Source organism: Actinia tenebrosa, unplaced genomic scaffold, assembly GCF_029948245.1.
Source record: "Actinia tenebrosa isolate PJP-AT-01 unplaced genomic scaffold, QUT_ActTen_1.0 PGA_scaffold7__59_contigs__length_16204524, whole genome shotgun sequence".
In the NCBI taxonomy this organism is placed as follows: domain Eukaryota; kingdom Metazoa; phylum Cnidaria; class Anthozoa; order Actiniaria; family Actiniidae; genus Actinia; species Actinia tenebrosa.
Genome location: NW_028292584.1, coordinates 3,820,640 through 3,836,854, shown reverse-complemented (window position 1 = coordinate 3,836,854; position 16,215 = coordinate 3,820,640). Strand labels below are relative to the sequence as shown.

At 36.9% G+C, this 16,215-nt stretch overlaps 1 protein-coding gene across 1 annotated transcript; it reads right to left on the bottom strand.

The window, feature by feature from the left end:
• Positions 1 to 4,209: 4,209 nt before the first annotated feature.
• On the bottom strand, positions 4,210 to 16,037 carry LOC116294799 (dynein axonemal assembly factor 3). Its single transcript, XM_031702458.2, has 15 exons — positions 15,893 to 16,037; positions 15,728 to 15,787; positions 15,210 to 15,304; positions 14,308 to 14,401; positions 13,370 to 13,463; positions 12,907 to 12,970; positions 12,718 to 12,800; positions 10,505 to 10,595; positions 10,284 to 10,409; positions 9,738 to 9,860; positions 8,301 to 8,532; positions 8,010 to 8,124; positions 6,942 to 7,016; positions 6,186 to 6,267; positions 4,210 to 6,026 (listed from the first exon to the last, which is right to left on the bottom strand). The coding sequence occupies exons 1-15, from the start codon at positions 15,963 to 15,965 to the stop codon at positions 5,949 to 5,951; spliced, it is 1,485 nt and encodes a 494-aa protein (XP_031558318.1). The 5' UTR covers positions 15,966 to 16,037; the 3' UTR covers positions 4,210 to 5,948.
• Between the last annotated feature and the right edge of the window lie 178 nt (positions 16,038 to 16,215).

Below are 16,215 nucleotides of genomic sequence, written 5' to 3'. Positions count from 1 at the left end.
ACGCAGAAATGATCCTGATACGTAATGATGCATTATGATTAAGGAGGTCTGATGGACATGTTTGCTCTTCGTTTTGGCTTGAAGTCAAGTGGTTTTGCACAAGAATATGAACAACGTCAGTGGGAACAAATTGGAGGTCAAAACTGAAGTTTTGCCTATAACTCCGTGGTTAAATCGATAACAATCGATACCGCTGATTTGATTGATATCGATATAACTCACACTAAATTTTTGTATCGATTTTCATCGATTGATTGATTATATACAGATCGATTTTTTTCGATTTATGTTCTTGAACAATTTCTATCGATGATCGTGCGAGGGTCGTGTGGCTACGGATTCACACCACCGGAAATTACTCTTTCGTAACCATAGCCTGACACAAACTAGGAGTTGACAGTGAGAAACAAATAGACTAACCACATTAGTAGCAACTCATAACTCAATAAAAACACGATTTTGAATGATTTATTAGTAAAAGAAAGACTGGCTATAGTTTTATAGGGCTACACTGTTTTAACAGATTCATGGACTAGGTACTGGCCGGGCTTGTACTCGCCCGTTTTTCGTCTGTTCCTGTGGTTTTGAAACCACACCGAGACCTATAAGAAAAAAGTGTAAAACATTAAGTGGCCACCACGAAAAGTATATATTATTTTTTTACTACTAAAACTACTGTAAAAGTACGGCTGATGGTGTCCGCTAAAAAGGAGTACCACTGTACTCTTTGTAGCTGTTTCCATAGTAATCAGCGTATTTACCAATTATTTGATTGACAAGAGATTATCTTAGCGTCCTACCCTTTTAATACAGTATAGTATATCACTCGATTGAAGTAAGACGAACTTTCGGGATTAATATCTTTGTGTAATTGTTTAACTGACCCGCCAACGTTGGTAAGTCCTCAACCTTATTGTATTTCTTTTTTAATCCGTAGCACAATTGATTCCTTTGTTGTGTATTTCGCCTCGTGAATCATTTTACCATAAGAAACAACAATTGTAAACAGAGCAATAGGCTAACTAATCGATCATACTTATTTTAGTTGACCAGATCATTACCAGTTTTAATCTGCTTTTAGTCTCACTGTTGAATAGGTGACGTCAACTGAATTAGATAAGCTATTTACTATTTTATAGTAGTAATAAATAATGTAGTGGTTAAAACATCGGACTAGAATACCGAAGACGTGGGTTCGAATCCTGCCAAGGGCATTTGATATTTTTCTCTTATTCTCTCTACTTCATTATTTACTATTTTAGGTGACATCACCTAAATTTGAAACTACGAGTAAACAGCTACAGAGATCAGGGGGAGAAACGATGATACAAATGAATGGCTATTCACTCATTCTCTGGTAAAGCAACCCCCCGGATTAACATGACCGTTATTTGGCGCGCTTTTACTATTTTAGGTGACGTCAACTAAATATCTATCTAAGTTAGATAAATTTATCTAACTATTCAACAGTTAGACTAAAAGCACTCTAGTGCAAAGAATAAACACAGAGATTTGCGTACTCAACTATGGCAGTGGTCTTTGATACAACATGTTTGAGAAATCCCGTACACTCTTATACGCTTGATCTGGTGAAGAGAACTAGAGAGAGTAAGAAAAGAAAAGGAAATAAAAGAAAAAGAAAACGAACTTAAAAAGTAGAAAGATGGCCCACCAGAAAGTATGACTGTGGCACTTTTGAAGGAAGTGTTAAATGAACTGAATATTACCTTCAAAAGTAACGCGAAAAAGGAAGAATTAATTGCGAAGGTTAGACATGCGCGGGATAGGACAATGAACAATGTAACTTTGAATACACCGATCGAGAAAACCCGAATTATAACATTTCCGTGTTGTCTGGACAAGGCTTAGGAGCGTTTTTATTTGCTTTCTTAGAATGTGAAAAAAGGAGAAGAGCCGTACGATGTTTCTGATTATTTACTATATTTTTCCAGTGCTTTCTTTGCCTCCTTTTAGTTGCAGATTTGCTATTAGAGAGTTTTAGATTGACTTTTTTTTCTCCTCGCAAACGGCAAACGTGACCACGTTTTAAAGTTTTCGTGTATTTTACTTTACCTTTTACAAACCTTCTCACCAAGCGCAAAAACTCTTTTGTTGTTCTACTACTTGGACTTTTTTGCGATTCTTTTTCAGTAATTTAAAAGAATTTTTACTGGTCAACTGACATTTCACGTTTGCCGTGAACGTAAATCTAAAACTCTCTATTATTTTGTGGCGAACTGATTGTCATGTTATGCATCGCAGAATTTGTAGTTGCCTTGATTTTGTAGCTTTACAAAGCTATCCTATCGTGGAATGCAAGTTTAATCTTTATGCTTGCCTGCGTTCAACTCGATGAAACTTTGAGTATTACTTAAAGGCGAACGGAGTCTCAATAGACTAGTGTGATGGAACGTTCATTAAGAAATTTAGCATTGAATTTGACAATCATGAATATGTTTGCGTGGGTCATTTACGTTTTCAAACTTTCATTAGCGTTTTGGTGCAGACAATAAAATACAACACACTTTCAATACAGCGTTTTGGACATTTATTCACGCAATAAATGAAGCGCGGTCCTCGTCGTCCCTTTCAGAGTTTGAAATCAGGGTTTTACTTCTGATAATGACCGACTTAAGTTAATGGCCTCACATCTCTGTTGTCAACTAAAAAAAAGGCAAGCGATTTGTATATGACGACGTCGTCATAAACTCGTTAGAGCAGACGGCGTTTGATGCAAATAAAATCAATCGAGAAACCAATACAAACAAAAAAAATGTTTTATTGATTAGTCCCTCTTAGGGGTGACTTTTCATCACTGCCACGCCCATCATCCCGAAATACAGGCCACTTTTAGGGGTCATTTTCGGAATTTCCGACGAGGACCCCTGCCCCCTTTATAAGGGAGTCCCCCCCCCCCCCCCCCCCGGGCTTTTTTCCCTCTTCTATGAATTAAAACTCCAAACCATAATAATGTACTTTTGTTTCTTCAATTTGGCATTTTTGAACTTCTCATTTTGATTTTTTTTAAATATTTTTGGTAAAATGTTGGGCATCTATGGTCCTCTGTTCACCTTGTTTTTGAATCGACTTTATTAGGAAACTATATCTTTTTTCTGTATTTACTGCGCATATATAAAGTATATTTTACGCGTTATTTTTCATGATTTCTTGAAAAATGTCCAGGGACTGGGGGCAGTCAGCGCGCTATTTCCCCAGGAGTCAAAGGGTTAATTAAAAATGACGGACGTCGGCGGGCAGAAGTTGAGAACTTGAAAAATCAAAAATTTGTTGAGTGAAAATTTACTACAAATGATTAAAACTAACCTTGGAAAACAGAAACCGCCCATTTTGTGGACTCCTTAGTTTGTTTTCGCCTGCGCTTTGTCAACTAGTGAGTTTAAGTTTTCATCATTGATGTCGGCAAAATGGATTTTCGCCGTCTTGGCTTGTTAGGCATGTTATCGATGCAAAACCTGAAACTTCAGCTTCGACTAAGTTAAGAGAAACATCAAAGAGTGGAAAAACTTTTTCCATTTTCCTCGAAGCTTGAAGTAACGATATAGTGGGAAAGTATAAAAACGTTTTTGTAAAAATGGTCAATCATGTCATTACCGGCCAAATAGAGCATAGGTTTTCAGCCAATCAGAGCGCGCGTACTATCTAAGCTATATCATAATGCACAATAAATGACAGCGTACGGGCATTATATTGGTTTCAAGACGGTTTTAAGGATTAAGTTTAAAAAACACTCATTTATTCGCATCAGTGAGTGCGAAAGGAGATATTGAGGCTAGCCCTATCGTGAATATCTCCCAGGATCGAATTAGAATTTAATAGTTGGTTTTTGCGAATGGAGGAGAACCGGAGAACCCCGGAAACCCTCGAAACACAGGAGAGAACCAACAAACCACGCCGGGAACTCGAACCCGGGTCGCATTGGTGAGAGGCGAGCGCTCTCATCGCTACGTCACCCATGCTACCCAGAGATTGTCCTGAACACATTTCCATTTGGGGAAAAGGGTAGCCTGTGTCACATCTGGAATTTTCTTCGTAAAAAAAAAAAATTCCGGATGTGACGCAGGCTAGCATAGTGTGGACGGGGCCTAAACCTAACGCATGCCAGCAAGACATACTGTTGTGCTTTTTAAGAGCTAACTAATTTTCTCTTTTCATTGCCTGTATTTTTAAAAATTTAATCCAACCCTCATATTCTGAAAGAGAAAAAGTACTCACTTTATTGTAACAACTGTTAATTGGTTATATTATTTAAAAAATCATACTTTTATACTGATCAGTTGCACACTATAACCTAAGCAACCACAAGAGAATATTAAGTATATTAAGAATATTTAGCAATTATTCGCCGAAGGAGAAGTGAATAGAGAGTTTTAGATTTACGTTCACGGCAGTTGACCAGTAAAAAATTCTTTTAAATGACTGAAAAAGAATCGCAAAAAAAAGTCCAAGTAGTAGAAAAACAAAAGAGTATTTGGTGAGGTTTGTAAATAGTAAAGTAAAATACGGGAAAACTATGAAAACGTGGTCACGTTTGCCGTTTGCGGGGAGAAAAAAGGTCAATCTAAAACTCTCTAATATCGGGGAATATTTACCGAGACGCGAGTCTTCCATATTCACTGAGCCTGAGGCGAATAATTATTTTAGCATATACCAACTTGTGTACAGAGTAACTTATTTTTATACACTTATTTCAATAAAGTTGGTCACCAAAAAACCTAGAAAACTGTGATCACTGAGGATCATAGGAAACTTTTCATATCAAACGAGTAAAGCTTTTGATACAAATTGCAGCTTGAGGATGCTCAGAAGAGGTGAGACTGTAACTGGTAAAAGATCTAAAATCCATCAACAGTAATTAAAGCGGTATGTAAAATGTAACTATACATAATCCTTGTTGGTCTCAGCTTTGTAGCTTTTCGGGTGACTAACTTTATTGAAATAAGTGTATACAATAATTCAATAAAAACAAACAAACAGAAACCAATTCACGCAAAACTTTTAGCAAAACGTTTAGGCCATACTTCGTTGCCTTTTTAGTATTGATAGGAATGCCATTTACTTTTTTTTTTTTTTTCTTTTTTTTTGATTTCCTCATCGGAAATTGTAACAAAACGATTGCCGGCAGATGCCATTTTGTTGCCGACTCAATACAGTATTCCGAGATTCAGAGGTAAATATCGTACAATATTCACCTCCAATTAACCAAAGAGCGCGAGCGTTCTTAGGACGTACACAAGTTGGTATATGCCAAGGCTTATTAGTAAAAATACGCATGTGATTATAAAAAATCTCGCGCGCTGATTGGTCAAGAAACTCACACTTTCAAACGATAATCACCTCGAGCGAAAATCCAAAATGGCGGCCAGCCGCTTTGTTGCTGTTACCGGGAAAAAATGCCTTTTTTCTTCTTTTTTTGAAAGAATCACCTGTGTATTTGTACTAAAACAATTATTTGCCTCAGGCTCAGTGATTATTGGGGAATATTCCCCGATAATCACTTCGCCTTCGGCGAATAATTGTTAAATATTCTCTTGGCAACCAACATAAATAAGCAATAATTCAATCAGAAATGATAATCACAAATCACTGCCAAAAATGTCACAGTTCTTTTAAACAAATCCAATGTCACACTGGCGAGTCTCTCACAATCGCGTCCGAGTTCAGTACGGCGTCTATAAATTCACCCACACACATAACTGTTCAACCATAGACTAGCTCTTCTACCACCATCAACTCCATAGCTTCCGCGATGCCCGAGTCAGCAGGCCTCTTCCAAGTTTCGTTCATTTAAGAAAGCATAAGGAAAGCGTAAGGCACATGTAATCTATTTTTGACGCGTAGCTTCTTTTATTTTCCCCTTGTTCGATAGTCATTTGTCTCAAGTATCCACCACCGCGGTGTACACGTATGTGTAGGTTAGTAAAATATTCTCACGATGATGGTTGATTTCTCATATCAAAGGTAAATATTGCATGGGCATCCTGCAGGCCATCGAATTCTCTTGTGGGCTTAAAAGAAAATAAATAAATGATTACACACTCAAATGATAAGTATTGATTATGATTTAAATGGGAAGGCGGCTAGATTACCGTAAGAATACCCCGCTGCTCCACACACCCCACCGTCAGTAGTACCGTTACAATACTGAACACTAACCGACCATTTACCTCACATCCTGCAGCACGTGCCATTCCAATGGCTTTATCCATGTACTCTTTTTTAAGTTTAGGATCCAAATCCAACATAAACCTGTAGAGTGTAGTAAAAATACAATGACATACTGACTTGATAGACTCTCCTTATGGTAACACGATCTTAGTGACCAATCGCTTTTTATCGGTTGGGGGGGGGGGGTCGGGATTTACTTGGTAACCTATTCGCTTTGCAACCCCCCTCCCAGTTGTTGCATTAAAAATTGGCCCCTGCCTTGTTTTTCATTGTTTATTATAAAAGTTATGAGCCTGATTTTTTAATGACCCCCCTCAAATTCCAACGTCCCCCTACCAATTAAAAAAAGAACGGACCGTTTCCAGTCACTCACACCCTTGCGCAAGAACAACATATTGGGCTCATCATGAGATTACTTGTTACTGCAATTCTAAAATACTAGAAGGCTAAAATGTCTCAGAACAGTTTCTGCATAATATTTGAATTCGATTCCTAAAGATAGAACATGTTTTGTTTTGGTACACCAACATGGCTGCTGTGCGGTCACGTGAAAACGCTCTATAATACTATCAATCCAACCCTTGAGATCTCTGCTGATTTACAATCTCTCCCGTTTTGCTCACACCTCATACTGAATCACCTTTGCTTGCCACTTTTCCCGTTGCCCCTAAACTGCTAGGACCCTGGCCTGTAATCAGCTGATAACCCTCCCGCCCGGCTTGTTCTTGCTTACCCTAGTTCCTACGTGTACTTACTTTGTCGATTCAATGAAAAGCACTGCTCTATCAGCAAATACATTCTTCACTTCTGGGATTAGACAATGGACCCGTCTAAAACATGAATTCAGACATATAAACTTAGGGACATCTATTCATCACCTATTAGAGACACCAAAGCATCCACAATTGCATACTCTCGTAGCCCTAATTGCTGGCTGAGGCTGGTATTTTGGTTGAATTTAGGACACTTTTTCTCATATTAACTATGTCATGACAACCAAATTTTTAGTTATGTTTGGCTCTAGAACTTTACAAACTAATTGAAGCGCAAGATGGCATAATTTATTTGTCAATAAGTTGAGGAATACTCACACATTACACGGTGCAACATTGCAAGCAACAAATTTGAATCGAGTTGACACGACATTGCAACAAAATCACGCAACATCGCTTTTGTCAGCCTGCTATGTTAAGATATTTGGTCAGCAGTTATAAATTTGGTGCAAGCTGATTGGCTGGAAATTTCAAAATGTTCCAAGTAATGTTGCAGCCATGTTCACATGATGAAATTTGTTGCGCGCAATGTTGCAAGAGTAGAGAGTAATTCAATTTCAGATTTGTTGCATGCAACGTTGCGTGCAACAAGATTGGGGTAGACACACGCTGCAGCAGTCCTGTTGAGTGTAATGTTGCACCGTGTGTCAGCACCTTTAGACTCTGGGTTACTTTTTACAGAGAGGGGAATCTAGAATTGCTCCAAATTTCGCTCGCTAATTCTTTTCCTTACAAACTTGGTTTCAAATAATGCACTTCCGGTTACGACGGCTTTCCGAGGGCGGCTTCGCAAGGGGAAACTTTGAGAAAATTAGCGAGCGAGACTTGGAGCACGTCTAGGGGAATCCAGAGAAGACAGAGAAAAACCTTGAATCAACAATATCTTACTTGAATGCAACATGGAGTGCGGAAATCAAGAAATGAGACGCAAGTGTACTATATAACACCCACCACCCTTGATTGTGACAAATTAACCTAAAAACAATATGTGACCTACAACAAACCCCAGTATAAGTATTAGCATGACAATTACTGTCCTAAAATCTCTACCTGTTCGAGAAGTAAACACAGTGAAATTTGCGGGAAAACTTGGGCCTTTTGTGAAAGTCTGATAAAAGATTGCACGTCTGGAAATGGATTTTGAACCTGTCAATTTTGAGGTAGTCTAAAGAAAAAGATGATCAGTAACTCAGAATGGATACAAACCTAATTATACTTGTATGAGAAGGTTTTTGATTATAAGAGCTGGTAGGTGGTCATCATTATTGAATGTGCTGTGGGTCTAATTGTTAATTATTTAGTTAGTCTTATAGGGACATAATATAGCTTTCTTTTACTGACCCTTATTATCTATATTTTGCTCTTTATTCTCCTGTGTTTTCACCCCTTGGCATTCTCCATGTCCTTCTTCTTCCCCTTTTTCTTCTTCTTCTTCCTCAATAATCTCTTTAAATGTTGCTTCCTCTAGAACTTTAGGTTTCTTATCTTCATCATTTGGAAGACTGTACTTTTTTCCAGTCATCAGTTCATGCATCATTGCAGTGATATTAAACTCTGCAACATCAGTTGCTGTCTGTTGAACGAATCAAACCGATCATAGCAGACCAGAGTATGACAAAAAAATCCAGGATATGTTGAATGATAACAAAATATAGTTACATAGAGAATCACAAGAGAGGGAATCCGCATACGTTGTAACCTTGCTAACTGAGAAAGAGATGAAAGAATAACTTATGGATTTGTCCCTACGGCCTTTACCATAGATAAACTAATCCTTTTACCGCTTCCTGTCTATCTATCCTGTCTTCATCCGACAATGGTCTGAAAAGTAGCAAATGAATAACTAATCTGATGGAGCTTACGACTTTCGTAGTAAAACGTTCTTTTTTTTTAGCTAGAGACACGTTTTGGCAATACATTATTACCTTCTTATTGCGGTTCCCGGTTTATTAATAGCTAAGTTGGTAAGAGCGTTGGTCTTCATTGCACTGAACAGAGGTGGACCAACACTCAGGGTCTTATATGATAACTGAGGAGAATGTGCTGCCTTTGTAATTACATCTGCAAATGGTTAGACCTTTAAGTTTTCTGGGATAAGGGCTTAAAAAGCTATAAGCCCTGTATCCAACCCTTCCTTAAAGTGCCTATCACCTTTCTGACAATATTTACAGTATTATTCTACATGGGGTAAGATGTTGAATAACACTAAAAATATATATAGTTTGAGTGCAACTTCTTGCAGTCTTAAAGGTTTTTCCATGCCATATGCTAATGCTGTGACGTATGAGGAGTAATCATTTAACATACAAAACACTACTGGTGCAGATAAATTAAATTTGAAATACGTCATTGTTTTCCCCATTGCTCTTATAGAAATGATTGCAAGTTAGTTTTCCCATAGAAGCCGGTGTTTCCAATTATGAGGAACAACAAATAACCATAAATGCCTCCTCATACATCATAGCATTAGCATATGACATGGAAAAACCTTCATAACTTCAAGAAGCCGCACTCAAACTATGTAATTTTTTTCGGGTTATTCAACATCTTACCCCATGTAGAATCAATACTGAGAATATTGTCAGAAGGGTGATAGGCACTTTATCTCGTTAATAAGGTGCATAACTTGAAATTGTCAATTTGGGCTTCCTGTGTCAGGGTGGTCGTGAAAAAGAGATCTTTTTAAAACGTCAGAAGGATTCTCAGAGCGAGCACATTGGTATGCTGCAGAGTTAATGGATGCTATTGTTGATGCTTACAGGAACATTATCTACGTACCTTAATATGCTGACCATTGTTGACTTTGAATAGTCTTTGCTCCTCAGATTGAATTCCAAAGCTGATATAGGGACTGTTAACAATGTCTCCCCAGTAACCACGGATTGCTATTGGCCCCTGAGACTGAAGGCAAAAAAAATTTAAAGGAAAACAACTGGCTTGGAAATCAAGATATCAGGTGCACCAGAACCTCCCCTTGGGCCTACAACTGGGGTTACCAGAATTCATAAGAAATATTTCCAGAATGTTCATAAATATGAAAGGACAGTTTGTGGGGACAACTGGAGAACCCAGAAAAGACCCCAAGGGGTGTACTCCAATATATGCAAGGGCAGGGATGCTTGTTGGAAACTTTAAAAATGAACCCTGAAAAGTACCTAGTGGACTTTGCAACTTTTACACCTAAAAGGTACCATTTGTCCATTAAGTAACAGAATGATGATGAACCGAAAATAAATATCTTGAATTACAACTGGCATTCTGGCAGATTTTATTATCTAACAAAAACCCTTAGGTTAAGAGGTACTGGCTTGTTTTGCATTTTACCTTTTTGAATACGAGTTCAGATGACAAACATCTGTTAGATACTTCATAAGTGGAGTCTTCCCTGAGTTTAAAAGCCACTCCCTGTTCACGCCAATTCTTGTATTCATGTTCATTAACAACTGAAGCCTGGTAAACATGGAAATACAGGTAACAGGTGCAAAGAAAGTACCATGGTGTAAAAATGTTTCCAATTAAGGGACTAATAGTAACTTGGTACTAACCATTTTTTGCAATTTCATGACAAAATCCCAGTCAAAAACATTGGCTCGATAATCGAAACGAGCTGCAAGATACTCACGAACCCTTGTTTCCCTGAATGTAAAAAAAACTTTTTTATTAGAATGTCTCCTCTATAAAACTATAGTCTTGTGAAAACAAATTGACAGTTGAATAAACAGGTGGTTGAAAGGAGTGAGGTCAGAAGGAAAATGGTTAGACAGCAGGGTAGTTTAATTAGATGGTAGGATGGGTTGATGTTTAGATGAATGATATTAATATCATCATTTATGATTTATGTAGCACCCTTTCTATATGTTATAATCAAAGGCACTTGCAATCATGAGATGTGGTTAGTATGCACTGAGGGTGGTCAATACCAGGTTTTTTAATAACCTTTAGTGGTTAGTTTGTCCCTCCAATATTGGTTTGTAATGATGAGGTTTGGAGATATGACCACCATTTATAGTGGTCATCCAAGCTATTGACATTCAAGTGATTAGTGATATAGATTAAATGTCTCCTCAAAACTTGAGGGTTGAGTAACATTCCTCTTGCCTACAGCAACATAGTCTCCTCTGCAGCCGTCGTTAGTCCTCTCCACTAACGGCTGCTCACTCAAGCACTACATTCCTTTCCTTTTGTTTAGTTTAACCAATGAACAGTTTCTTGCATATCCAATCCTATTACTTCCCTCAACTGATTTGGAATATACTAGCTGTCAAAACCAAGTTACATCATTCAGAATATGGAATGCCAATTAAGTCAATGATGCTAGCATAAAATATTAATCAAAGAATCCATGAAAATGAAGTTCAAATAAATGTTACCCAGTTTTAAATCATCACTGAAAACTGCAAATAGTTAGCATTTCATATTCAGGCTTCAAATAATAAAAAGGCAAAGGTCAGGGTTTCCATCATTAATTGGTAGCTTTATTTTATTGAAAACGATTTCATTACCATAGCCAGTGGTCAAACTCATAACAACAACCTTTTCCTTTACTATTTTATTAATATGAAGATATAGAAATATAAGTTATAGTGCTTGGGAACGAGGTTATTCTGGGCCAAAGACCCTTGGAATTAAATTTGGAAAAATTAATTTCTGACCTCACTGGGAATCGCACCCACGACCTTCGAAATTGTACTATCAATGTTCTACCAGCTGAGCTAGAGGTCAGACTGTGAGCAGGCCGGGGTGAAACCACGACCTTACATCTATTTCACCCTTTTTCAGTTTGAAAAGCTTTGCTAGAAGTAATTCCTTTGTTTTACACTGCACATTTTTCTGTGCATACTAAGAGCACGGACCTAAAAAAGTTTAGGCATTTTTCTTTCAGAAACTAAATATGAAACATGTTCAAAACCAATCTTCACTGTTCTCTCTTTTTTGAGTAGAGAAATTGCAATTTTTATCTGACTCTCCCCAGTCTCCACTGATGTTTTTCCAAGATAAATCGAAAACAAGAATGGTGACCCCCATTTTTTATTACAGATTTTTGAAAAATGAGATACTGATCATTATATATCAAAATATGAAGGATAGTTTATTGGGTAGTCTGAAATATTTTGATGGGAATAGTTGACATGTGCAATTTTTGGACGTTCGTAGAGGTGCACATACCTGCATTTTTCAGTAATAGTTCAAGAATCATAGTCATCCAATGACTTTGATGGATTTAATAGTGAGATTGTCTAGTAAAATTCGAGATATAAGTACGTTTTGTTATATGAAAGTACTTTTAACTGTGAATAAAGGTTCTTGATTACAGCTTCCAGTTGCTACCACATTTCACTATAAAACCCATAAATTGACATATTTGGAGAGCATCTAGTGAAATAACGAGAATGGTGGCCCCATCTTTTTATTGTGGTTTTTAAATGTCCATAACATAATGAATGTCCATGCAAAGTTTCAGGACAAAGTTATTGGCAAAATTTCTTTCAAGGGAATTACCTTAAACAGTCTGCCATACTAGCAGCTGTTCACTCAAGCACCACAGGGTTGACCAATGAGAACCAGGCTTCCATTTTCTGAAAATCTGACATATAGGCTAAGGTCAATGTCAGGGTTTCCAGAAAAGGGAACCAAAACTACTAATGACAGCTGCGAAGGAGACTAACAACGACATGACTTCAACAAAACCTCCATCAGCTTTTGGGGGCACTTAATCACAAATCACCCACATGTCTTGCTATTACTAATAAATACATACCATGCCTTCTGCATATCCAATAATTTTGCATCAGTGTTTCTCCAAAATTTAAAAATTCCTTCCAAAACATCTCTGTCAAAAAACTGTGCAGTCCAATATTAATTTTGCAAAAATATTAATCAAAACAAGGTCATTAAAAATGTAAACATGGATCATATTTTCAAATCATGCCTGGTTGTTTTTTTTTACCTTGAGATGTGACAAGTTAAAGCATGGTAAACAAGCTTCAAGGTAGTCCAAATCTGTCACCATTCTTGAAGAAAAATGTTTGAATTGAAGAAAATTAAAAGTAAAGAAAAACACATCATAATGGTTCAAAACTGACCTATTATTAGTTATTTATTTCTCAGCAAAACGGAAATGCAATTAATTCATTAAAGGCATATATCTGCTAGTTAGTTATAAATTTCTTTGGAGCAGAAGGAGTATGGACCAATTGGAGTGTTGTTACTGTTGATGTTGTTGAAGTTACAACCTGTGCTCAATCTTAATACGTAATTTCCTTAAAGGATTTTGTAAATGCCAGCAGGCAAGCAGTAAATCAATAAAATTACAAATTTACTTACCAGGCAAGTTGGTCTAAAATGAAATGAGGTTCAATCAAGATGGAAAAAAAAGAAGCAATGGAGCATTAATGGCCGCAGTGAATTACCTTATAAATTCTGCTGATATGTTTTGCAAATATTCACTGGTTTGGGGTCGTATGTGACTATTTCCAAACAACTCAAGAAATAGCTCAGTCTTTTCTAAATTGAAATAAAAATGATAAAAATGGCTTGAGAGAAACAATAAAATCTAAAGAAACTAGCAAGAGCAGTGTTAAGCCCTGGCTAAACAAAAAAAAAAGTTTCGTAATTAAACTGTCAGTGATGACTCTTTGGTAAACAAGTCTAACATTGTTTCCAAGCAGTATGGGAACACCAGAGTGTTTTGTGAGCTTTGATGCACTGTGATTGCATATTTCACAAATTTACTTGTATTTATAGTCTTCAGGCTTAAATAAACTGCTTGATTGAAAGATGCAATTTTAATTTTAAAAAATACATCAAATTAAATACAGTTTGAACTGTCCCTGAATTTTTGTGATGTTATAATTTTCTTTGTTTTATTAATTATTGGTAAAGAAAAATGGTTTTGGCATCATACAGTGCAGCTCAGATGTATTGTTTCTATCATTCTATTCTCTGATACAACGTAGCTTTTCAGCCAATTAGAGCACTAGCCCTTGGTTAAACTGAGTGTTCTAATAACTAAATAAAAATAGTAGAATCAGTCATCTGGGTATAGCGCTAAGGATCAAATGTTATTCACATTACATACGAAGGCCGTAACCAGAACTTTTACAGGGAGGGTGCACATCAAATAAAATCGGACCATTCATCGTTTCTTTTAAGAAAGCAGAACCAAAAATATGTATATATGGAAAAAAACAGGTAACCAAAAGAAAGCAGAACCAAAAAAAAAATTAAAAAAGGTAACCGAAATAAAGCAGAAACAAAAAAAAAGGAGATGGATGAGCGGACCTTAAGCTTTTATGGGAGGGGGGTGCACGTGCACCCTGTGCTCCCCCCTAGTTACGGCCCTGCATACCTTGTAGTCCAAGTTTTTCTTTAGGCTCCAAAGCAATTGACAAGAGAAGTAGATGCCGAGCCAAGAGTTCAATGTTATTTTCTACAACATAAACCTGGAATCAAAATCCCGGTGAAAAATTTCCATTAAACTACAGTAGATGATGGCCTAAGATAAGATAACAGGGGCGTACCCACATGATAAGTTCAATTTACTAACATTCTAAATATGGGTTTTTGGGTGCCCCCAAAGGCAAAATCCTAGCTATGCCCCTGGATAAGAACTATGAGCAACTGAATGAAATATATCCAAGTCAGTAATAATTGTAGTACATAAGTACATAATAAGTTTTTCAGTCTGCAGTTTCTTAGCCTGTGAGCAGAGGTCCTTTTCTACCCCACCTAATAGCTCAAGCAAATTATAATGTTATTCAAATGCAAAGTCTGTAAAATCAACCAATAAAAAATCAATTTTTCATGACCACTTGGTAGACATCAAAAATGTTTCATTTCGATGCATGACTGAATGAAGAGCATCCAGTTGATGTTTAGATAGACTTTTGATTCTTGTCATCAGAAAAATTTTCTTACATATAAGTTCACACAGTGGTGAATAATATGTTGTTTAAAAGATTGTTTGTTCTTCAGCTGGTGAGAACGAGCCGAAGTACACTTTTGTCATGCGCAAGATGAGGAAAACTTGTTTTTTTACATCCAAAAATTTGGATTATAATTCGAGAGTGCCAGCAGAGGTTATTTTACTCTAGCTTCCTAGCTGAGTAGAAAAGGATCTCTGCTTGCAGGGTAGCAGTTCCTCAGCCTGTATTTTCTGTTCTGAGTTTCATAACTGCTGCATTCCAACCCCCTTAAATAAGGGAGGACATGTAATAAAGTAATTAAAAGTCCATTTTCTCCAATATTTACATTTATCATCTTTCTTGGATATCTTTTAGCATATGCCAGGGTTTTAAGAATATGTCTGCAGTCTCCAGCACCAATCAGGAGAATATTAAACTGATCTACACAATGAAATAAAACAGATAACAATAAAGAAATAGTGTGTGTGCAGTTATAAAGCCAGGGTTGGCAGAACATGAGAGAAGTGTTATGAGAAGCATGAGAAGTAGCAGAATGCTTGACACTTCTTGAGTGTTCTGCCAATCCCCAAAGGCTTTATAACTCCACACAGCACAGCAAGCAAGTTTTATCTTTCTTTTGCAAAATACAAAGTACAGAAATGACGAAACTGAAAGTGCACATGCGTGCAGTGTGCTCTCATAAAGCATTTGCTCCCAACCAATCAGAACTCGAGATTTTGAACAGTTATTTTAGAATCTTATTTTTAAACAAATTTGTAGCCCATCCCGTAAGCTGTCACTGTTTGAAAACTCATTTTTCAGGATGGATAAATGAAAAAAAATAACGTCAATAATGACTTTCACCTGGTTCCTTTTCATCTTCTCCATGTTTTACTTCTAACTTTCTAAATTTGGATGTCAAATCTGAAATAGAAAACAAACAGTAACTTAATATCGATCAGATCGAGAACAGGTTTGTTTCCATGGCTTCAAAACTTTACAAAATAGAGTGTAAATAGTCCCAATTACTTAAGAATTCGTGTTGTAGATCCAGGGCAGGGCTACATCCCCACCAAGTAATTGCCCCAAAAGCGTCTACCATCGTAGATTGTGATCAAAATAACAATTACAGCTCGTGACTACAACTCCGTGACTATTTGACAACGGTGAAGTAAGGGACTGGAACCTTTCCAAGGAAAGAGCACAGTGAGCCCATATCAATTTTTTTCATAATGTACTTTTAGAATATGCATTTATTCTAAGATCAGTGTATTTGGTCTCAGAGACTAAAAACACATTTTAGCTTTTCCAACGTAGCAACAGTAGCTAGGGAAGATAAGATGTATTCCTAC